The 24,478-nt window shown below is 45.8% G+C and overlaps 1 protein-coding gene across 1 annotated transcript in view; it reads right to left on the bottom strand.

The window, feature by feature from the left end:
• Positions 1–23,155, bottom strand: part of PSTPIP2 (proline-serine-threonine phosphatase interacting protein 2) — a 94,482-nt gene extending 71,327 nt beyond the window's left edge. Inside the window, exon 1 of the mRNA XM_040264558.1 lies at positions 23,027–23,155. Within this exon, the coding sequence (XP_040120492.1) occupies positions 23,027–23,059 (33 nt within the window). The 5' untranslated portion in view covers positions 23,060–23,155. The remainder of the gene's footprint in view (positions 1–23,026) is intronic.
• Between the last annotated feature and the right edge of the window lie 1,323 nt (positions 23,156–24,478).

Genomic DNA, 24,478 nt, shown 5'->3' with positions numbered 1-24,478 from the left:
AATTATAAGGAAACAGGCAAACTCAAGTTGAGGGGCATTCTACAAAATAACTGTCTTATATGCTTCAAAAATCTCAGTCGTAAATAACAAAAGACTGAGGAATTGTTCCAGATTAAAGAAGACTGAAAAGACGACTAAATGCAACACAGAACCCTGGATTAAAAGGAGTGTTTCTTCTTTTGCTATGAAGACATTATCCAGGGCAATTGGGACAATTTGAGTAGGGTCTCTACATTAACTAACAGTATTTTATTATCATCATACTGTGATTATGCAAGAAAATATCCTTATATTTATGAAATACACAATGCAGAATTTCTGGACAAAGGGAAATCATGCCTGCAAGTTTACTTTTAAATGAAAAATAAATGTGTGCATATGTATTTTAGGTACAAACAGAGAGAAAGAACAAAGTATTAACATTTGAGGAATTCAAATGAAAAGTCTCTAGAAATTCCCTGTACTATTTTACAACTTTTCTGTAAATCTTAAACAGTCTTTCAGACTTTCCTGGTGGTCCAGTGGTTAGGAATCTACCTGCCAATCCAGGGGACATAGGTTTGATCCCTTGTCCAGAAAGATCCCACGGGGCAGTTAAATCCATGCGCTACAACTACTGAGCCCTTGCTATACAGCCGGCACACTGCAAACACCAAACCCAAGTGCCCTCGAGCCCAGGCGCCGCAACAGGAGAAGCAACAGGAATGAGAAACCCATGCACGGCAACTAGAGAGTAGCCCCCACTTACTGCAACTACAGAAAGCCCATGTGCAGCAGTGAAGACCCAGGGCAACCAAACAATACGCAAAACCTATTTTTTTTCAAATAGGTAAAAGATATAGAGACAGTGCTCTTAAAATGGCCAATAAGCACTTTGTAAAAAGAGAATCAATATTATCACCAATCAAAAAAATGTAAAAAAAAACAAGACATAAATGTTCACCCATCAGATTGGTAAAGGTTGAAAATACCCAGCACTGGCAAAAAAAAGTACAGCAAAACAGTCACTGGCATATCCTACTGGCAGGATTGTACATTAGTACTACCTTTTTGGAAGGCAAATAGGTGAATTAATGAAAATTTTGAATGTGTATAGCTTCTTCCAGTAGAAATTCATTCTCTATAACTACACAGATCTGAAAAGATACATATACAAAGGTGTTGTAATGACAAAGAACTGGAAACAACCTAAATATCCAACAAAAATTTTTTAAGTAAATTTGATCATCATACAGTGGAAAACTGAATAGACACTAGAATAAAGCACAATTATACACAGAAACATAAAAAGATATCCACAATATATCATTACAAGAAAAATGAAAGTTGCATATATGAGCCCATAATAGGTGAGCTTATATATGTTAAGAAAATGTATAGCTACATTATATATAACAGCAAGGATAAAAGTCTAGAAGGAGCCATACCTCACATTTACTAGTGGCAACCTCTATTTCTGAACTGATTGGACTGCTCTAACAAAACTGGTGTAAAACTAGAAATAAGTTCTATTTTAATAAATACAGATTAATTCATATTAGGAATGGTGAGATCATGACTTTTTGAAAGATACTTATCCCTGTAAATCGAACATAGAAGGCAAAAGATTTAAAAGATAATATTCAGAAAGTTGGCTCAAGTCCAGCATTACTCATTTAACCTTTAACATGATCCAAATCTCTCACATACGCATGCACATACACGGAACACACAGATACACACACAACCCTAAGAGAAAATACAGATCTCCTGGCAGAGAAAATTTGAGAATCTCAGTTCACAAGGAACACTAGATAACCCTCAAGAGCACTGCTAATGTCAGTGCTATGACTTTTCTGGTTAATAAAAATAAGTTGAAGGACTGAAGCTTACCCCTACGAGATGCACGACTTTACACATCACAGGGTAAAACCAGTGATATGTCAATGACCAGAAATACAGACCCCAAAGTCGTCTTCCTCACCCACAGCATTCCTGAGAATTCCCAGACATGCCCAAGATACTTGCTCAGGCCTGGGAGGCAAGCAAGTGCCAGGATGAACAGGTTGTTCCTAAAACTGAAAGTAAGTCCTCAACTATGGGACAAACAGACTTCAAAGGAACAACAAACTCTAGCAGTTCCGCCAGAAAAGCCAAGAAAACAGGCCATTTCAAAAACCAAATGTACTGCCACTACTGTTTAAAAAAAAAAAAAGGCAAATAGAGCCAGGAATCCAAAGTAGGTCCAACCCAGGGGAACATCCACAGTCACTGCACCAGCTGACCTGTATTCCTTCTCACTGCAGGTGGAAAGTTTGGGTCCAATCCACAAAAATTCCCAACAGCCTCTGACACAATCACACTGCAGTACAATGCTGAAGGACTTTAAGCTCTACTATTAATTAGAAGGACTGATGCTGAAGCTGAAGCTCCAATACTTTGGATACCTGATGCGAAGAACTGACTCATTGGAAAAGACCCTGATGCTGGGAAAGATTGAAGACGGGAGAAGAAGGGGACGACAGAGGATGAGGTGGTTCAATGGCATCACCGACTTGATGGACATAAGTTTGAGCAAGCTCCAGGAGCTGGCGATGTACAGGGAAGCCTGGCGTGCTCAGACCATGGGGTCGCAAAGAGTTGAACACAACTGAGAGGCTAAACTGATTGAATTTCTACTATCCTTCTGGTTGACCCACTAGGCAAACCAGATACTCAAAGGGGAATAAATTTTGGTCTCAAAACAATACACCACTGTGGAGACTCAGGCAGTCTCATCCCTGCAGAAATAATGGCTCCAGCTAACTGGGAAACCTTGTCTTAAGTCATCCAGATACTCAACTGCCTGGGTCTTTTTCCATGACAATTTATCTGAAGTAAAGAAACTGCAGGTCAATAGAAAAGATTTACTGTTAATAACTTTTTAAGGACAAACCTGGCCTCAGTACATCCATTCCTAATCAGTTTCCTCCGTCATATCTATCTCTGTTTCTGAAACCCCAATGCATAATCAGAAAAGTCCTCAAAAAAATTCCCGTATATTCTCTGGATTTTGATTATCCAAAGCAAATGTAGACTTATAAATTCTAACAAATTTTGAATTAAAAATTAATTGGGGTCAGACTACCCTGGTGGCCCAGTGGTTAAGGAACCTCCTGCCAGTGGAGGGGACATGGGTGTGACCCCTAGTCTGGAAAGATCCCACATGTGGTGGGGCAGCTAAGCCCCTGCACCACAGCTACCGAAGCCCTTGCACCCTAGAGCCTGTGCTCCACAAGAGAAGCCACTGCAATGAGCAGCCCACCCCACACACTGCAACTAGAGAGTAGTCCCTACTCACCACAACTAGGGAAAGTCCTCGAGCAGCAAATAAGACCCAGTGCAGCCAAAACAATAAATTAAATCAGGGTCAATCACTTTCACTTTTCACTTTCATGCATTGGAGAAGTAAATGGCAACCCACTCCAGTGTTCTTGCCTGGAGAATCCCAGGGACGGGGGAGCCTGGTGGGCTGCCGTCTATGGGGTCGCACAGAGTCAGACACAACTGAAGTGACTTAGCAGTAGCAGTAGCAATTATCAATTGACCAGAAAGTACTGCTCTGGATGGGAGGGGAGCTTGGGGGAGAATGGATACATGTATATGTATGGTTGTGCAGGTCAGGAAGCAACAGTTAGAACTAGACATGGAATAGCAGGCTGGTTCCAAATAGGAAAAGGAGTACGTCAAGGCTGTATATTGTCACCCTGCTTATTTAACTTATATGCAGAGTACATCATGAGAAACACTGGGCTGGAAGAAGCACAAGCTGGAATCAAGATTGCTGGGAGAAATATCAATAACCTCACATATGCAGATGACACCACCCTTATGGCGGAAGTGAAGAGGAACTAAAACGCCTCTTGATGAAAGTGAAAGAGAAGAGTGAAAAAGTTGGCTTGAAGCTCAACATTCAGAAAACGAAGATCATGGTGTCCGGTCCCATCACTTCATGGGAAATAGATGGGGAAACAGTGGAAACAGTGTCAGACTTTATTTTTTGGGGCTCCAAAATCACTGCAGATGGTGACTGCAGCCATGAAATTAAAAGACGCTTGCTCCTTGGAAGAAAAGTTATGACCAACCTAGATAGCATATTCAAAAGCAGAGACATTACTTTGCCGACTAAGTTCCGTCTAGTCAAGGCTATGGTTTTTCCTGTGGTCATGTATGGATGTGAGAGTTGGACTGTGAAGAAGGCTGAGCACCGAAGAATTGATGCTTTTGAACTGTGGTGTTGGAGAAGACTCTTGAGAGTCCCTTGGACTGCAAGGAGATCCAACCAGTCCATTCTAAAGGAGATCAGCCTGGGTGTTCTTTGAAGGAATGATGCTAAAGCTGAAATTCCAGGACTTTGGCCACCTCATGCGAAGTGTTGACTCATTGGAAAAGACTCTGATGCTGGGAGGGATTGGGGGCAGGAGGAGAAGGGGACGACAGAGGATGAGATGGCTGGAAGGCATCACCAACTCGATGGACGTGAATCTGAGTGAACTCTGGGAGTTGGTGTCAGGGAGGCCTGGCGTGCTGCGATTCATGGGGTCGCAAAGAGTCGGACACAACTGAGCGACTGAACTGAACTGGAGTCCCTTTGCTGTTCACCTGAAACTATCACATTGTTAATTGACTATACTCCAATACAAAATCTGAGCAAACTCAGGAAGGTAGTGAAGGACAGGGAAGCCTGGTGTACTGTGGTTCACGGGGTCACAAAGAATCAGACATGACTTAGCAAATGAACAAGATCAATACAAAATAAAAAGCTTTTAAAAAAGAGAAAGTACTGCTAATCAGAATATCTATCCCATTTCCTAAATAGTCTAGGTAGTCAGAGTCTGTTTACTCTCCCATGGCATTCCAGCCTTGGCGTGCTGAGATATCAGAAGACAACTTAGGGCTCAACCATGAAAGCAGTCTCCATCCTGCAACTAATGAAGAAACTGAGCCCCGATCACTATACTCTTAACATGAATAGGGATACATAAATGCAAAATGTGTTACTCAACCAGCACCATGTAAATAAATGCAATAATCTCCATATCTGCAAACCAGGCTGATTAACTTTGATTCTGAGGAATAATATCAATACCATTTTTTTCATTCCGAAATTACTCATCCTCTGTGTCTCAGTGATTCAGCCCTCTCTCACCCCTGAAACCTGTGACTCTTGTTTCTACTTGTTCCTGCTGGCTATAAAATAGACAATTTGTGTTGACCTCACAGCTTTTTCAAAGTTTTTATTTAAATGTAGTTAAATTTTAGATTTAGTTTATTTTTAAGTTTCATGACTGCCATTTCACTGACACCAGCCCAAGTTCAGCATCTTTCAAGTTTTCTATACTTTCTGTTCATGAAATTTGGTCATGAGAATGTTTTCACATTCAAATTTCAGATATATGCATATAATAAATGTTAGGATTTGGGAAGCAAATTTTAGAAGCAAATAAGAAGTAGTTCTCCCTACATGTTCATCCGAGCCCACTGCCTTTTCTCCTTCTCTAACTCACTGACTTCTCATCCAGTTTGATCCAATGAATATCTTGCATGAATGTGAAGCACAGAGGATATTCAGGCATATTAGATGTGAAACGTGTTAAAATGACATCCAACTGAGCTTGATCAATAAATCTGAATCAATGAAACTAAATCTCAACTAAATCAAGTTTAAAATGTATGCCCATGCAAACTACACACAAATGTGGATAGCAGCTTTACTCATAATTGCCCCAAATTGGAAGCAACCAAGATGTGCTTCAATAGGTGAACAAATAAACAGTGTAGTACATCCATACCACGAATATTATTCATCAATAAGAAGAAATGGGCTATCCAGCCCCCAAAAGACATGCGAGAATCTTAAAAGCATATTGCTAAATGAAAGAAGTCAGTCTGAGAAAGCTACATACCATATGTGATTCCAACCACATGACATTCTGGAAAAAGCAAAAATATGGAAACAATAAATTAACGTTGTTGGTTGCCCAGGGTTCGGGGGAATCAAGGAAGGATGTAAAGATTTTTCAAGTCAGTGAAACTATTCTGCGTGATACTGTAATGGCGGACACATGGCATCACACATTGGTCAAAACCCACAGAAAACGAAGAGTGAAACTTAATGTAAAGCGTGGACTTTAGCTAGTAATATTGGTGCAGCAATAGTCACATAGTAATGCAAGATATCCAGGTGGGCCCAAGAATCCCTAAAAGAGAGAAGCAGAGTGATGTGCTTGCTGGGTTTAAAGATAAAAGTAGACCACTAGCCAAGGAATGAGGGGAGCCTCTGGAATCAGGAAAAGGCAAGGAACAGATTTTTCTTGAGCCCCAGAAGGCATGCAGCCCTACAGATACTTCAACATTAGCCCAGTGAGACTTTTGCCATCCAGTACTGTGAGACAGTAAATTTGTGTTAAGTCACTGAGCTTGTGGAAATTAGTTAAAACAGCAATAGGAAACTCATACACTCTATTTCGTTCACTGAAGTCACCAAAATCCCTAAGTGTATAACATATGTAATATTTGGCCACCTTGGATCTCACAGACTAGAGTATGAAGTCCCAAAATCTCCTGCCGTGTCTCGCAGAGTAGCTGCTCAGTAAACATTCATGAAAGGCAAGATTTCTCACCCCATATTAATAATGGAGGAAACTGAGAGAGAGGTGATATGGGAATCCTGTACCTTGTTCAGTTTTTTTCTATAAACTTAAAACTGTTCAAAATAATAAAGCCTATTAATAAGATAATAATAATAAAGTCTATTAAATTAAAAATTTGTTGAAACTACCCTTTAATAAGGCTTCCCTGGTGGCTCAGAGGTTAAAGCGTCTGCCTGCAATGTGGGAGACCCGGGTTCGATCCCTGGGTCGGGAAGATCCCCTGGAGAAGGACATGGCAACCCACTCCAGTACTCTTGCCTGGAGAATCCCATGGAAGGAGGAGCCTAGTAGGCTACAGTCCATGGGGTCACAAAGAGTCGGACACGACTGAGCGACAAACTACTACTACTCTTTAATAATACAATATGCTTTAGATTTCTGGTTAATCACTAAAAACTTGTTTTTAGTGACACGATCATTTCAGCAAACAGGTTTTGGTCAAGCTGAGTTTCGGCAGTTCAGTCTGCTTCCTGCTGAAGCGCTGATCCTTCTATCCCTCAAACACACTAGGCCCTTTCCAGGCTTGCTGTTTTCCCTCCCTTTCCTCCGACCATCCGCAAGGCTAGGTGGACCTTACCCTTCACGTCTCAGTTCAAATGGCATCTTCTCAAAGAAGTCCCCGATGACAACACACATGTCCAGTGACGACCCAGCCACCTTATGTGGGGCCAAGCTATAATACCTGGAACTTGTGCCCGTGTTATCTTTCATGGCAAAATGAACTCTGCAGCTGTGATTAAATTAAGGACCCTGAGATGGAGAGATCATCCAGATGATGATATCCAAGAGGTATTATCACCCAGATGTTACAGACGCAGACACAGAGACCCAGAGACGTAACACCACTGGCCCAATGTCATACAGCAAAAGCATACATAGCTGAGCAGGGATTCAAAGCCATGTTCACTCAGTGCTAAAACCTGTGCCACTGAGCCCTGAGGATAATACTATGGAATTATCCTCATAACAGAAGTACAGGGACCCCTGCTTGTTTAAAAATCATAATTTTTAGGGATTAGGGACTATATTTCGGCTGTTCTAACAATTCTTGAGATTTTTTTCAAGTGATTTCCACTCATCATTTTCATTCATGGTCTCAATTTTAAAAATTAATTTACCTGCAGAAACCACTACAATATTGGGACTTCCTGGCACAGTGGTTAACACTCTGGGCTTCCACTGCAGGGGAGCAGAGGTTCCACCCCCATTCAGGAAACTAAGATCCCGCGTGCTGCACAGCACGGCCAAAGAAACAAACAAAACGTGAAAACACTATACTCTTGACATTAACACATCCCAGACGATTCCACCTCCTCCATCCGAGACTCGGTGGCCCTAGCTAGCAGTGAGCCGGCCAGATAGTATTATCCACATTGCTAAACAGGAAGCCCAGGCTAACCAGAGTGGTTAGCAGGGTGGCTTCCGGGGAGTCACCCACTTAGTCTGAGGTAGAGTGGGGTGCAGACCCCAAATGATATGTAGCCCTGGCCAGGAGGACTGCGGCTACCGGTCTCTCCCTCCCCACATCCTCTGCTCTCGGAATCAATCACAATTCTGAATAGCTGCAGTCTTGTTCACTCAGCCTCTCTCAGGGCCCCCATCTTTTCAGGCTTCCAGCTGCCCCCTCTGCAACACCCCTGACTGGACTCATTCCTTTGCTCTCGGACAGCAGACAGGCTCGTGGCTTCCTGAGCCCTTGGACTCCAGGACCTTTCAGTTTAGTTTCTGCAGAAGGGGCCGCACAGCTCACATGCAGGTGCCTCGATCTTCAGCAAGTATGCCCCCTGTGACTCAGAGATGAGGATGGCTGGGAGGAACAGGAGGGTCCCTCATGTACAGACTCCCCAGGAAAGGGCAGCATCAGCCAGGGTTGGCCAGGGAGAGGCCTGCCAGCCAGGACACCAGCCCTGAGCCATGGCTGGTCAGAATCAAAGCTGGCCAACCTTCTGAGTAGGAATTAACGTGGGAATCCTGATTTGCACAGGTACAGGCAAACACCGGACAGGTAGAGGGGGAAGCTTGATCTGGGGCAGACAGCCCATAGGACTCGTCAACTGTCCAGATCTGGCCAGCAGCAGAGGTACTGATGAACGCCTCAGAGCTTAGGTCTTTCTGTACCCTTAGTTCAGGACCTGACTCGCAGGATTGTCAGAGGACATTCAACTTTAAGGGATCCAATATGTTATTTTCTTCTTTTGTGTGCCATTTCTCAAGGACTCTCTATTCCTTATCAGTTCCTGGAAAACGAGTGAGCAGAGCTGCAAGCAGTTCTCAGGACTGAGATCATGAGAAGGGCACCTGCTTGGATTCCTTTCAGTGACTCCCTTCAGTGACCTTTTACTTAAACGTAGTCTATTCAGTTATGCCCCTCTTACTCAGTATATGGAATGCTTTCTGGCCCTTTGAAGATTGTTATTTGCTTGGCTTTGTTTTTGCTCAATTTTTTTACTGCCTAAAGCTGCCTTGTATGAAGATATATAAACATGCATTTCTGCAAATAAAGCACGCTGTTTCACTCGAGACTTGGGTCCCCTGTGTCTCTCTTCTCATTGACTCCAGTCCCCAGGTCCCAGTCTATGAAGACAGTGACACGGGATCAAGAAAGCCATGTTTGTTTCTGACAACAGAGCGCAGTTGCAGAGTAAATTCCAAGATGTGGGGCAACGAAGGCCTGGTGCAGTGAAGGAATTGTGTTTGTAGCCATTTTTGAACCTGTCGCTTCAAGCGGGTCCTGCTTCTTAAAATAGAAAAAGTCGTGTTCATACAGGAGTGGGGACTCAGCAGTGCAGGGCCAGAGCGGAGAGGAAAGACAGAGGTGACTTTTCTCAGCATTTTGGCTGGCATCTGTCACACAGCAAAACTAAGCCTGAAAATGAGCCAGACCCCAGCCCCTCAGAGGATGGCCAGACTATCAGCTATTTTCACTCAAGCAAGACCTGCAGGTGGAGTCCCAGTCCCCCTACCCCGAGCAGCTCACTCAAGTATTCCTTCTACCCCTGTGCCATGCCACTGCCTTCTCTGAAGTGTTCTGGAAACACAGATTTCTCCATCTTATCACATGCTCGATACCATCTCAGTACTTTTTAGGAAACGGTGCTCCAGCTAAGCCTGCCCCATAATCCTGTACGGCTAACCTACTCCTTGCAACATGAACAGAATAGGTGAGCCTGTTTCCCATCAGTATCATACACATGTGTTTGTTCCTTAACAAGACAGCAAGGAGATCAAATCAGTCCATTCTAAAGGAAATCATCCCTGAATATTCATTGGAAGGACTAATCCTGAAGCTGAAGCTCCAGTACTTTGGCCACCTGATGCAAACAGCCAATTCATTGGAAAAGACCCCGATGCTGGGAAAGATTGAACGCAGGAGGAGAAGGAGATGACAGAGGATGAGTTGATTGGATGGTATCACTGATTCAATGGATATGAGTGTGAGCAAACTCTGGGAGATAGCGAAAGACACGGAAACCTGGCATGCTGCAGTCCATGGGGTCACAAAGAGTCGGACATGACTGAGTGACAAAATGGCAACAGCAACAAAGCCCCCCGAGAGCAGGGATCAGTCTTCTCCTGACTTTACAGGTCCACACAGATCTCTAGGTTCTGCAAATGCTGGAACACCTAAGGGCTTATGCATGAGTGCATGCTGAGTTCCTTCAGTCGTGTCCAACTCTTTGCAACTCTACAGACTATAGACCATCAGGCTCCTCTGGCCATGAGGATTCTCCAGGCAAGAATACTGGAGCGGGTTGCCAAGCCCTCTTCTAGGAAATCTTCCTGACCCAGGGATCAAACCCAGGTTCCTTATGTCTCCTGCGTTGGCAGGTGTGTTCTTTGCCACTAGCTCTACCTGGGAAGCCCCAAAGGCTCATAGAAAAAGACAATTAAATACTGAGTAAAACTCTAACCATAAAAAAAGAGTTCAGAAAAAAAGAACCTGAATGTTTATCGAGTTTCAGCATGCAGAGGAGTTTTGAAACCTTGATGTGCAATAGAGAAAGGCAATGCCAAAGAATATTCAAACTACCGCAACATTGCACTCATCTTACACTCTAACAAAGTAATGCTCAAAATTCTCCAAGCAAGCCTTCAACAGTACATGAAGAGAGACCTTCCAGATGTTCAAGCTGGATTTAGAAAAGGCAGAGGAACCAGAGATCAAATTGCCAATATCTGCTGGACCATAGAAAAAGCAAGAGAGTTCCAGAAAAACATCTGCTTTACTGACCATGCCAAAGCCTTTGTGGATCACAACAAACTGTCAAGAATTCTTAAAGAGATGGGAATACCAGATCACCTTTCTTCCTCCTGAGAAAATCTGTATGCAGGGCAAGAAGCAGCAGTTAAAACCAGACATGGAACAACAGACTGGTTCCAAATTGGGAAAAGAGTACATCAAGGCTGTATATTGTCACCCTGCTTATTTAACTTATATGCGGAGTACATCATACGAAACGCCAGACTGGATGAAACACAAGCTGGAATCAAGTCTGCCAGGAGGAAAAAAAAAAAAGATTGCCAGGAGAAATATCAATAACCTCAGATATTCAGATGACACCACCCTTATGGCAGAAAGCGAAGAACTAAAGAGCCTCTTGAATAAAGTGAGAGAGGAAACTGAAAAAGCTGGCTTAAAACTCATCATTCAAAAAACGAAGATCATGGCATCTGGTCCCATCACTTCATGGCAAATAGATGGGGAAACAATGGAAACAGGGACAGACTTTATTTTCTTGGGTGACTGCAAATGGTGACTGCAGCCGTGAAATTAACAAATGCTTACTCCTTGGAAGAAAAGCTATGAAAAACCAAAACAGCATATTAAAAAGCAGAGACATTACTTTGCCGTCAAAGGTCCATCTAATCAAAGCTATGGTTTTTCCAGTAGTCATGTATGGATGTGAGAGTTGGACCATAAAGAAAGCTGCTGCTGCTGCTGCTGCTGCTGCTGCTAAATCGCTTCAGTCGTGTCCGACTCTGTGCAACCCCAGAGATGGCAGCCCACCAGGCTCCCCCGTCCCTGGGATTCTCCAGGCAAGAACACTGGAGTGGGTTGCCATTGCCTTCTCCAATGCATGAAAGTGAAAAGTGAAAGTGAAGCCCGCCAGGCTCCCCCGTCCATGGGATTTTCCAGGCAAGAGAACTGGAGTGGGGTGCCACTGCCTTCTCTTATAAAGAAAGCTGAGAGCTGAAGAATTGATGCTTTTGAACTGTGGAGTTGGAGAAGACTCTTGAGAGTCCCTTGGACTGCAAGGAGATCAAACCAGTCCACCCTAAAGGAAATCAGTCCTGAACATTCATTGGAGACTGATGCTGAAGCTCTAAGCCTTTGGCCACCTGATATGAAGACCTGACTCACTGGAAAGACCCTGATGCTGGGAAAGGCTGAAGGTGGGAGGAGAAGGGGAGGACAGAGGGTGAGATGGTTGGATGGCATCACCAACTTGATGGACATGAGTTTGAGTAAGCTCCAGGAGTTGGTGACAGACAGGGAAGTCTGACATGCTACAGTCCATGGGATCACAAAGGGTCGGACACAACTGAGCAACTGAACTCAGCTGAGATGAAATTACAAAATTATAGCAAACTTGACTGTATAAAGCGTTTTCAAAATACATTATACATGTTTAAGTACAATAATTCTTTTATAGACAAGGATACTAAGCTTAGGAAGGTTGAGTAATTTGAACAAGGGCACATCCCTCAGCTTGAAAGGAGCAGAGCTGGGATTGTAACCCAGAAATGTCCAAGGCAAAAGTTTGAGGGCATGAGGAAAGTCCTTCCCTGCTGCACGCTAGTTGCTGGAGGCTAGAACGTGTGAATTACATACACAGCAGCATACACACACACATATATACAAGAATACACATTCAAATATTTGTATTAAATGAAAAAGAATATATTTATCGTTTCAAAAAACTTATGTAGATTTATAAGTAAAGAATGAGGAAAGAATTAAAACCATTTGTAAATGGGGAAATACAACAAGTAAATAATGTTCACTCTCTCTGGTGATAAAAACAAACAAAAGTTTAATAAGGTATCTGTTTTTGTTTATTAAACTGGTCATGGCTGATGTAGTGAAACTGATTATTTCCACATATTATCAGGGACACTTATACTATGTCTGCTCTTTAGGAAATCAGTTTGGTGTTACAGATCAAACGTTTTTAAATGTCCTATTATTAATAAACCCTATTTTCAGTCATTCAACAGCTATTACTGTGAATCCATTATGTACCAGGCATTAATCTAGGTACCACCAGAGGAATGAGACAGAAGTGTGAGCCCTGACACTGTGGGTGGCCGTGCCATCCCTGGAATGAATAGCTGAGGACTTTGTGTGGGTGAAAGAAAAACTTTGTCCTTGTTGAGGCTACTGTTGTTTTGGGTTTTTCTATTACTCATGGCTGCACCTCATCTTATTTATACAGAAGACAAGTGAGCTTTCACCAGCTGGTGTCTGATTTCTTAATGGAGCAGGAGGCAAAGATCATCAAAACAGAGAAAGAATGAGGAAGTGAAGTGGAGGTCTGAGTAGTGTGGAAAACAAAAGCAAACAAACAAAAGAGAAAATAAAAGGTACTGGTGAGGATATGAGAAAACAGGAACCCTCTGCACTGTTGGTAAGAAGGTAGAACAGTACAGCTGCTATGGGAAACATATGGCAGTTCCTCAGAAAAATAAAAACACCATTATCACATGATCCAGCAATTACATTTCTGGGCATACGCCAAAAGGATTGGCAGCAGGGTCTTGAAGAAATATTTGTATACCCATGTTCATAGTATTATTCACAATAACTGAAACAAGGAAGCAATTCAATATCTATTGATGGATGAACAGATCAGCAAAATGTTGTATATACATACAATGGAAGAATATTCTACTTAAAAACTAAGGAAATTCTGACATGTGCTACAACACAGATGAGCCTTGAGGACATTACACTAAGCGAAATAAGCCAGTTATAAACAATACTCTATGATTCCACTTATGTAAGGTACTCAAAGCAGTCAAAATCATAGAGACAGAAGTATAAAAGTGGTTGCCAGAGACTGGGGGAAGGGAGAACGGGGAGTAATTGTTTAATGGACGTAGACCTTCAGTTTTACAAGATGAAAGGAATTTAGAGAACAGATGGTGGTGATGGTTGCACAATAACGTGAATGTATTTAATACCAATGAACCTTCAGTTCAGTTCAGTCACTGAATCACGTCCAACTCTTTACGACTCCATGGACTGCAGCACACCAGGCTTCCCGGTCCATCACCAACTCCCAGAGTTTACTCAAACTCACGTCCATTGCATCAGTGATGCCATTCAACTATCTCATCCTCTGTCGACCCCCTCTCCTTCCACCTTCAATCTTTCCTAGCATCAGGGTATTTTCCAATGAGTCAGTTCTTCACATCAGGTGGCCAAACTATTGGAGTTTTAGCCTTACATTCAAAATAGGTTGCTGCTGCTGCTGCTAAGTCGCTTCAGTCGTGTCCGACTCTGTGCGACCCCAGAGATGGCAGCCCACCAGGCTCCCCCGTCCCTGGGATTCTCCAGGCAAGAACACTGGAGTGGGTTGCCATTTCCTTCTCCAGTGCATGAAAGTGAAAGTGAAGTCGCTCAGTTGTGTCCGACCCTCAGCGACCCCATGGACTGCAGCCTACCGGGCTCCTCTGTCCATGGGATTTTCCAGGCAAGAGTACTGAAGTGGGGTGCCATTGCCTTCAAAAAAGGTTAGGGGGTGTAAATGTTGTTATGTGCATTTTATCACAATTTTTTTTAATGTGGCATCACACTTTAAAAGACAACAAAAATTAGTTAAATATGTGGAATTTAGTTGCATGGCCCCTGAATATTATGTATTGTACAGGGGGTAGAGAGTGGGGGGATGCCTCTTAATGTCAAGTAGTTGAGACTTCAGTGTTCATTTATTCACTTGTTAAATGTTTATTGAGCACATATTCTGTCCTCAGAACTGAGTCAAGCTTTAGGGACACAGAGGTAAACAATACTGAAGTTGGCCATAGTCTACCAAGGAAGAAAAACAAACATGGAGTGATACGTGTATTGTTAGAAATATGCAACAGACTTGTAGAAAAAGTCTCCTCCCCAAGACGGGGAGGCAGGAGTAGAGGTCAGTGCAAAGTCAGCTAAAACCTCCCACCTCCTTCCCCGACCTCCAACCCTTTGGGGGTCTTGTGTGGCTGCCGCTCACAGTGTGAACGCTGAGGGTATGAGGCAGGGTCAGCCATCCTCTGTCACTCCAACTTTCCTGATTTTTCATTCTCTGTGTGTGTCTCCCTCTCCTAAAATACAGTTGTAAAAGCAGTGATGTCCCTGAGGTATGACACTTACAGTACTATTCCTCAGGATCTGAAAGGCACAAATAGTAATATGTTTAAAAGATGAACAGTGATCTATGAAAAAAAATATTTAAGATCATGCAGCCTTAAAAAAAAACCATGTCATACTCTGTGTTGGAGGCGCAGTGCTGGGCTGGTGAGAGGGTATAAAGCGCCACGGCCTTGAGGGTTAAAACAAAAAAAAACAGAATAATTAAAAGAATATTCTTTTAATTTACTTTCCCAAATACTTCAGCTGTGATCATTTCTGTCAAAAAAGAAAGTCTTGGGATTTCCGTGGTGGTCCAGTGGCTGAGAATCAATCCACCTTGCAATGCCGGGGACTCAGGCTCGACGCCTGGTCGGGAAACTAAGATCCCACATATCCCTGGAGCAACTGAGCCCTCGGGTCACAATTAGAGAGTACTCGGTATCTAAGACCCACAAAGCCAAATAAACAAACTTTAAAAAAATAAAGTCCTCACCTTGACCTGATCAACGCTAATGCAATGGAACCATATCTGACTGGTAAGCTGGGAGGCCATGTAAGTGCTTCCACAGATAGATACTGATGAATGCTATGGGGCTATGCACCGGGATTTAAGTTGCCCTGAACTACCTTGAGCCTCCTTACGCATACAAATGTGTAAAGTGTTTAGAGCGTTAGATTCAGCTAGGGAAAAGTTTTCCTCTTCTCAAGAACAAACTGTTATCTCCTGTGTTGAAATCTGCAACTTGACCTTTGTCTAACCTTCACACAAAGATACTGCTAATTCCAGCTAGAAGACAAGGTTTTAAACCAACATGTCAAGAGCCTACTGTGTCTTTCAGAAGCCTGCTCTTCCTACTTTCTTCACACACAGGCTGTTTGGGAAGCTAGAAGCCCCTGATTCTGAAGGAGGCTCCGAAGCCTGTTGAATGTTGTGAGACTCAACAGCAGCTATCTGAACACAGTGTCCAAAGTATCTGGTTTCCTGTTGCCTGGCTTTTCCAAAGTGAGATCGTACTCTCAGTCTTCATGGATTTTCATAACATGCAAGAGTTCTTAAATTCCTGGCAACCATATCTTAAATAGTCCCATTGATATAGTTGGAAAAGTCTAATAGTTTTATATTTTAAAAACTTACAACAGCTAGGGACATCCCCAATGGTCCAGTGCCTAAGAATCCAGGTTCCCAAGACCGGGGACCTGGGTTCGATCCCTAGTCAGGGAACTAGATCTCACAAACTGCAACGAAGCTCTGGCACACAGCAACGAAGATCCCACATGTGGCAACAAAGAGCAATGCAGCCAAATAAATAAATAAGCAAATAAATATATTTTTTTAAATTACAGTGACATGTCATTCTATAAAGCTAACCAACAATTCCTATTATTTAACACCGCCCCTCCCCCCTTTCTCGCTTCTCTGGTGGCTCAGACGGTAAAGTGTCTGCCTGCAGTGCGGGAAACCCGGGTTCGATTCCTGGGTCGGGAAGATCCCCTGGAGAAGGAAATGGCAATCCACTCCCACACCCTTGCCTGGAAAATCCCATGGATGGAGGAGCCTGATAGGCTACAGTCCATGGGGTCGCAAAGAGTCGGACTCGACTGAGCAACTTCACTTTCTTTTGTCAAAGCTGGAGATTTCTAGTATAGCGGAGGAAAGAAAAATGTCAGCCCCTTCCTACTCAGAGGAGCTTTTCACTAACACTGAAACTTAGATGATATTTATGCTGTAATAAAATATGTCTAAAAACGGACATTCTGATTATACTTAAGAGACGGTAAATGAAAATTACAGACGTTAATTGCAAAAACATCTACTGGTTGTACAAACAGAGGTACTCTGGATATTGTATATGCTTGGATGTAACTAATATTTTGCTTTGACTGGCTAATGACATCTATAGTTGCTTTTACCAGAAAAATCCATAAATTAATATGCATCCATACACACTTATACCAAGTTTGCACACACCAAGTCTTTTTGACTTTAGAATGAACTTAACTATGTATTATCTATGTACCTGTTCCTGTGATGGGTATTTGAGACACCAGACTCAGAATCCTACATTCACTGTGTACATCTAATCTGCGAACAAACTGTTGTTTGTGCAGGGGAAAAAACTGATAGAGTGGAGCACTGAGGGAAAAAAAGGGTCTCTGGGGCTTCCCTGGTTGCTCAGTGGTAAATAATTTACCTCGCAATGCAGGAGACATGGGCTCGATCCCAGATCAAGGAAGATCCCACATGCTCTGGAGCAACTAAGCCTGTGCTCTAGAGCTCCACAACAAGAGAAGCCAGTGCAAAGAGAAACTGACGCTTCTCTGCAACTAGAGGAAAGCCCGCACAGCAACAAAGACCCAGCATAGCCAAAATCAAATAATAAATAAATGCTTTAAAAAAAAAAGTTTTCTGATAAAGGTGAATAATGCCTTCCCTCAAAAAAAGAAGACTTAGAAAGTCCAGGAAAAATAAGAATGGAGATCTAACTATAATATACTACTTCAGGCTTCCCTGATGGCTCATCAGGTAAAGAATCCGCCTGCAATGCAGGAGACACGGGTTCCATCTCTGGGTTGGGAAGATCCCCTAGAGAAGGAAATGGCAACCCACTCTAGTATTTCTTGCCTGGAGAACCCCACAGACAGAGGACCCTGGCAGGCTACAGTCCAAAGGGTTGCAAAGAGTCAGACATGACTAAGCACACACACACACACTTAGCTTTAAAAATAAAAAACCTTTACATGCTGTGGGAATTCCCTGGCAGTTCAAGTGGTTAGGATCCTGCACTTTCACTGCTGAGGGTATGGGTTCCATCCCTGGTCAGGGAACTAAGATCCCACAAGTCACATGGCAAAGAAAAATAAAATAAAAAAACAGTCTTTACACATTGTGACAACATAAATAATAATTATATTGTTTTTCATTATAAGTCATTTGGGAATATTTGGATTTTTAAAGAATATGCTTGCACCATCTAGACTTTTTTAAAGTTTGTTAACAAACTTTTGTTTTCTTTCCACTTGTTCAGATTTTGTTTCATATATTTCAAAAAGAATTTCCTATTTTTCTGGAGGCTTCTCCGGCAGTCACAGTGACTGAGACTCTGCTCTCCCAATGCAGGGAGCTTGGGTTTGCACCCTGGTGAGGAAACTAGGATCCCACATGCCCCATGGCCAAAAAAAGAGAAGAATTTCTTGTTTTCCTTAGAAGGTAGATCCCATGACTTTCTTATTAAATTCTTACAATGCTAAAACAAGAAAAAAGATTTGTGATAATTATTTTAAAGCTAGACCCCAGTGGCTGCTCTAGAAAGAATGAACTGGAAGGGACAAAAGTCAACGCCTTTATCTTGCATTTTGCCACCAGGCAGGACAGTACCAACTCAAGATCTGGTAAGACCCAGAAAGAACAGATTCCAAAGCGGTCAGAGGTTTGAAGCAGAGGGACAGCCCTGGGTGGTCAGGCGCAACGAGCAAGTTCAAGGGGCCCCAAGCCTTCCCCTGGTCACTCCCCAAGCAGAGGAGAGAGGCCTCGCCCACCATAGGCACAGGGGTGGGAGAGGTTAGGACAGGCAATAGGAGGCTGGTCTGGGCTTAGAGCAGTGAGAATCAGGAAGACCAGGTCAACATAAGGATCTAGAAGATACCCAGGGTCAGGCTGGGGTCACAGCCTCGTGAGGAATGTGAGACTGTCCCGAGGCAGGGAGCATCTCCTTCTCCTGGAACAGGCCACCTGTGCAAGGCCCCTCTGACCACAGGCCAAAGGCTGGGACTGTCCCTATGTGCCCACCTTCCCTGGAGCCCTGGAAACCACACCCACAGTCCCTGTCTTATTTCAACAAGATACCATCAACGTTAACCAGGATAAATAACAGCACGGCTTAACCACACAACTGCTGGGAGGGAAAAAGCACACACATTTGGGGACTATCCCAGTTTTAAAGATAATCCCTTTTCAAATAGATCCACCAAAAGGTTCCTTTAAATGAACTTCCCACGGGGCATCTGAAGATTATTTATACAGTATGCGCTGACTCATACCTTTTCAGGAACATCTACCTAATTTGACCATGGGCCTCTCAACTTCCATGCAACATTCCTCTCCTGGGCCTGTGATGGCTCCTGTGAGGGTTGAATCCCTACATCTCTACCTCTCTTTCTCTGACCTCTCTCTATTCCTGTCAAAACAAGGTAGTCACCAGTCACCAAGAGTGCTTCTCTGAGGTCCTCTTATCTCTTGATTCTCAAGGAGTAACTGTCAACCACTTCCTTTAATTCTCACCTCCGTGCTGATAATAGTTGACAATCATAAGTGCTCACTATGTGCCAGGCATGCACAGAACTCTGATTTAATCCTCACAACAGTCCTAGAGCACCAACATTGGTATTATCCTCATTTTTCGACATGGAAAAACAGAATGAGAGTTGAAGTTATCTGCCCAAGGTCACTCAGCTATAAGGAGCAGATGGGGATTTAAACCTGGCCATGAGTTTGAGTGAACTCCGGGAATTGGTGATGGACAGGGAGGCCTGGCGTGCTGCAATCACGGGGTCGCAAAGAGTCGGACACGACTGAGCGACTGAACTGGGACCACCTGAGAGCCTCTGCTGGTCCAGGCACTGTCTTTCCTGGACACCTTTCCCAGGTACTGGGGCCCCCTTTACCAAGTCTTCAAACCTAGGATCAGGGCACACTCATTGTTTGTACTGGTTGTTCAAATATTAAAATATCCCCAAACCCTGCTGTTTGGCCCCTGTTCCTTCCCCAGGACCTCCCCATATCCAGCAACCCTGGCACTGTCCTGAAAGCTGAGGGCTGCTGCAGGGGTTTCAGGATGCTGCGAGTCTCCGTCTTTACCAGTGCTACCCCTGTGGTTAATATTGTCAATATCGCTTCTGCCTCCTCCTCCTTCTCTCCCCACAAACCAGTTCCTCATGTGACTTCCTGCTTTCTGGGGCCAGTACCCCACTCTCCCACCCACCTTACACAGAGCCTGCTCAGAGCCTTTCTTTCCTCTCCCCCACTGCCCGGTTTCAACTGGTGACCTTGTCCCGTGGCTTTGACTTCTCTTACCCTCTGCCATTCCTTTCATTGGTCTCCTCCTGTCCCTTCCCTGTGATTTCCATCCTGGAACAGACCCTTTCTGCCCCTTGGCCCCTGCTAGAACTCTCCCATTCCCCAACCCTTTTGTCCTCTATATCCCTGAGGACAGGCATTCAAGACTACAGTCCACCCTCCCTGCTGGCTTCCTAAAGATGAATGTACCTTCGACCCAAGACAGTGTTCTTATCCCTGCAAATGCCACCTCTATACAGAGAACGTATTTTCTCAATTATTTGTTCGATTCAATCAGCTGATACCCACTCAGGTTTCCAAAGCTTTCTACCTTATACCATCACAACCTTCTTGCCCTTGAAGCGTGAGTTGCTGCCATCCCCTCAGTGATAACAACAGCCTTGCTCCCCACTCTCTACCCATCCCTGAGAATATGAGAGCATCTCAGGCAGCCCCTAAGGTCTCCAATAGTTTCCCTTCTGCCCCTTTTCTTTTAAATCTGGGCTGACTGTCCCGTCTGCCTGGTTCCTGAGCATCCCTATAAGAAGCACCATCGCAGTGCTGGAGGCTCAGTGCCACCACCCAAGTGGCACTCAGTGCAGACACCCCAGGAGCTCATGGTTGGAGCTAAAGGAGAAAGATGCACATGAAGAGTCAAATGATGTCTCAGCATCTACATCTGACGGTGCCAAAGGACACTCTCACGGAGCACCAGCCTCGCTGAAAGCACTCGATGAACACTTGGTCTATGCAGAGTCCTGCTGCACTGTTTAATAGCTCTACAATCTTGGGAATGTTGCTCAACCTGTTTGCCACTCAGTTTCCTTATCTACAAAATGGGATAGTCAATAAGGTACCCCGTAGGGTAGCTGAGACTTAAATGAGTGGTATATGTAAAGTGTTTAGCACAGTGCTTGCCACAGACTCTACACAGTAATGTTAGCTATTACCGTTTTTATTACTTGACATAAAAATCATATGAAATTAGAAATGGACGATATCTTTGCAAACTATCTCTCAGGATCTTATATGTTTTGAAAGTAAAAACTCGGGGGCAGGGGGTGAAGTAAAAACTCAGAAAGTTCTCTACCCTGGACCTTTACCCAATCTCTAACTCCCAACACAGACCTCATATCTGCCCCCTCCCCTAACCATTCCTGCAAGACTGCCTCTGGGAGCAGCTGGGGGGCTGCCTTCCTGTGGCCTGGGAGCCGTCTGAGGGTGGAGGCCGCAGCTCTCTGTCCGTTTTATAGATCCACTGTGCTCATTCGGCAGCTATCTGCTGAGATCTCACTGGCATCAGCCCGTGCAAGGGGCAGTGGCACTGAAAGCCAGACAACAGCTGTCCACAAGGTGCTTACATGCTTGCAGGCCCCCAACCTCAAAACGATAAAGGACAAAAACTATGAAGGAATACAACATGCACTATCGGGTGCAATCAGGAAGGGCTTCCCTGAAGAGAAGACACTGGGCAGAGACCTGAAAACTGAATGCTACATATCGAGGGGAAGAAAAACAGGGCTCTCTGTGCTGTTTTTTTTCCCACAGTGCCTGGCATGGGACCCAGAGATCCTTTATTCCACCCAAAGAATTCACAGGCCTCCTCCAGGGGTCAGCTCCAAGGCCATGCACCCTCTCTGTGAAGCTGCTTGGGGTGAGAGGACCATACCCCACAGGTGAGCAGTGCTCAAGAACCCCAAAAACTCCAGGAAAAGGGACTTCTCAAGGCAGGGTCTAAACTGTGTCCCCCAGGTCACAGGGCCAAGTTTTCTCTTTGTAGCACTCTCCATGGGGGAAGGGAACCTGCTAGGCGCTATGAGGCTAAACAGGGAGCCATCCGGGTTGCTTTCCTTTCGGCTTCCCTGATAGCTCAGTTGGTAAAGAATCCTCCTGCAATGCAGGAGATCCCAGTTCAATTCCTGGGTCAGGAAGATACTCTGGAGAAGAGATAGGCTACCCACTTCAGTATTGGGCTTCCCTTGTGGCTCAGCTGGTAAGGAATTCGCCTGCAATGTGGAAGATCTGGGTTCAATCTCTGGGTTGGAAAGATTCCCTGGAGAAGGGAAAGGCTACCCATTCCAGTATTCTGGCCTGGAGAATTCCATGGACTGTATAGTCCATGAGGTCTCAAAGAGTCAAAGAGAGGGAGCAACTTTCACTTCACATCGGGATTGCAGGTAAGGAGATGGGGCAGCTTGGCAGCAGTAGCTCAGTCTGGAGACAAGCTGACTTTCTGCTCCTGCCTTAAAAGGATGAGGGTGGCTCCTCCAAATGAGGGGTACAGACTGTTGGGGGGCACCTGGGGAGCGAGAGAACGGGGGGAAGAGGACTGGACAGAGGAGAAGAGGACTGAGCTGACGCCTCCGGGCTGGGCCCATCCTCAGGCTCAGATGCCCCCACCAGCTCGCAGGATCTCACACACGCACCAGCCTCCCCCTGAATAGGGGGACAGGGGCCAAAGGCTGGGAGGGGCTCAGGAAACGGGGCTACGAGACCGGCAAAGCTTCTGCTAGAGAAACCCGCTAATGTCTGCAGGCTCGGACAGGCTGTACATTTCCGCGGACCTGGAAAAGCCAAACAACCCGGCGAAGTTTACCGCACTTTCTCTGACCCACGTTACTCCCCAAATCTGCTCACAGCGCAGCCTCCGGGACCACCCTGCGACTGTCCCAGGACGAGTGGCTCCTCCCTTTGGGTCTCGGTTTCCCCAAGTGTGAGATGAGGGGGGAATGTCCCAGCTATAAGGCTACACCTGTCTGCGGTGACCCGGGGCGCGGACGGCCGAGGGAGACCCTGCGAACCGGATCCCGGGGACCCGCGGACGCGCGGCGGGCTGGGGGCAGCGCAGAGAGGGGCCGGCGGCGGCCGGTCCGATCGGATTCTGCTCCGGACAGGGCCCCACAGCTCCCTTCGGGGCCCCCATCTCCCAAGCCGGGCGATGGGCTTCTCGCCTCGCTGACTTACCCAAAAGTTCCCCTTGAACAGTGAGCCTGTCATGGCTGGCTAGCGAGCAGCGAGGAGAACCAGAGCAGGCGCGCGGGGACGAGGACTGTCAGGACCTGCCAGCCCGGCCGCGCACCCGGAGCTAAGCCCCGCCCACGCCACCGCCCGCCCCGCCCCCGACACCCCCATCTGCCCCGCCCCGCCTGCCCCGAGGCTCACCGCCCGGCCCCGCCCCCGAGCCCAGCTCCGCCCCCGATCCCCGCCCCTCCTTCCCGGAGCCGCATCTCCCGGCCCCGCCCCCAACCCCCCATCCCCGCTCCGGCCCCGGAGCCCCGCGCCGCCCCTCTCTCCGACCCCGCCCCGCGCCCCCACCACGCCCCGCTCCCCGGCCCGCTCCCCACACCCCTCAACGGTCCGCAGCACCCAGCACCCCCAACTCCGGCCCGAGCCGCGTCCCGGGTCTGCCCGCACCCTGCACTCGTCCCGAGGTTAGACCCTGCGGCGTCAGGCGTCAGTCAGTTAGCCCTACGTCCCCCTCCTTCGGGAGACCTTTAAAGATTGGAAGGAACCGATTCTGTCGCCTCCCCGAATTCGGCTCGGTTCCTGCCCTCAGCTCCCTCCTCCCTTGACCCAGTTCCTGGCGGAGACACCCAGGCTCTGCGCGCTGGTGGACGGAGCCCCCGTCGGATCCGAGGTGGTCGCGGGGACCGCGCGTGGCCTCCGTGAAGCCTGAGCACTGACAACACTGTCGGCCGCGTCAGGTGTGGACGCTTCAGCTCGTCAAGTGCGGGACCCCAGAGGCACCCGCCACAGGTAAGCATGTTTTAGTCAAAAAATCATGGAAAGGTCATTGGCCCTTGACTCCATGTCCCCTCAGTGGGGTCCTTACAAGGTGTACAGGAACTCAGCTCCTCCCCAACCCTTCCGCATTCTTAGGATCCAGACCCAAGACCCTTCTCCACCAAATCCCTCCAGAAGTACGATGTCCCAGCGTCCTTCCTCTTCCTGCATTCTCCTAGTAGAACACCCTCGTAAACATAACTGAGGGCAAGTCAGACCCATCCCCGCTTTGCAGTGATAAGGCACTCTAGGACAAAGTACAGCCCTGGGCTACCTGCCCTGAACCAAAACTGAGGCCCACAGAGGCTGATTGACGTGGCCAAGAGCACAGGTATTTAAAGTATGAGGAGCTCGGTTACAGCTCTGCCCCTCTAAACAAAATCAGAGCCAAAGATAGAGGTCATTCCTGAGACAGATCCACTCAAGGAGGGGAGGATGAAGATCAAGAGAGCCAGCCCCCACCCTCAGACCTGGAGAGGCAAACTGTGCCTCTGAGCAGGTTCTAGCTTGGTACAGACACAGTGAAGATAGCAGCTGGGGTGATTTGAAGGGCCGCTGGAAGGTTCACCCTCACCCACCCCCATGATGAAATCCCACACCAGGAGTCATCTGCAACAACAGAGATGGAGAGGT

This window comes from Oryx dammah, unplaced genomic scaffold (genome assembly GCF_014754425.2).
Source record: "Oryx dammah isolate SB20612 unplaced genomic scaffold, SCBI_Odam_1.1 HiC_scaffold_22, whole genome shotgun sequence".
In the NCBI taxonomy this organism is placed as follows: Eukaryota; Metazoa; Chordata; class Mammalia; order Artiodactyla; family Bovidae; genus Oryx; species Oryx dammah.
The sequence above is the reverse complement of the archived record's forward strand: the minus strand, read 5'-3'. Positions and strand labels throughout refer to the sequence as shown.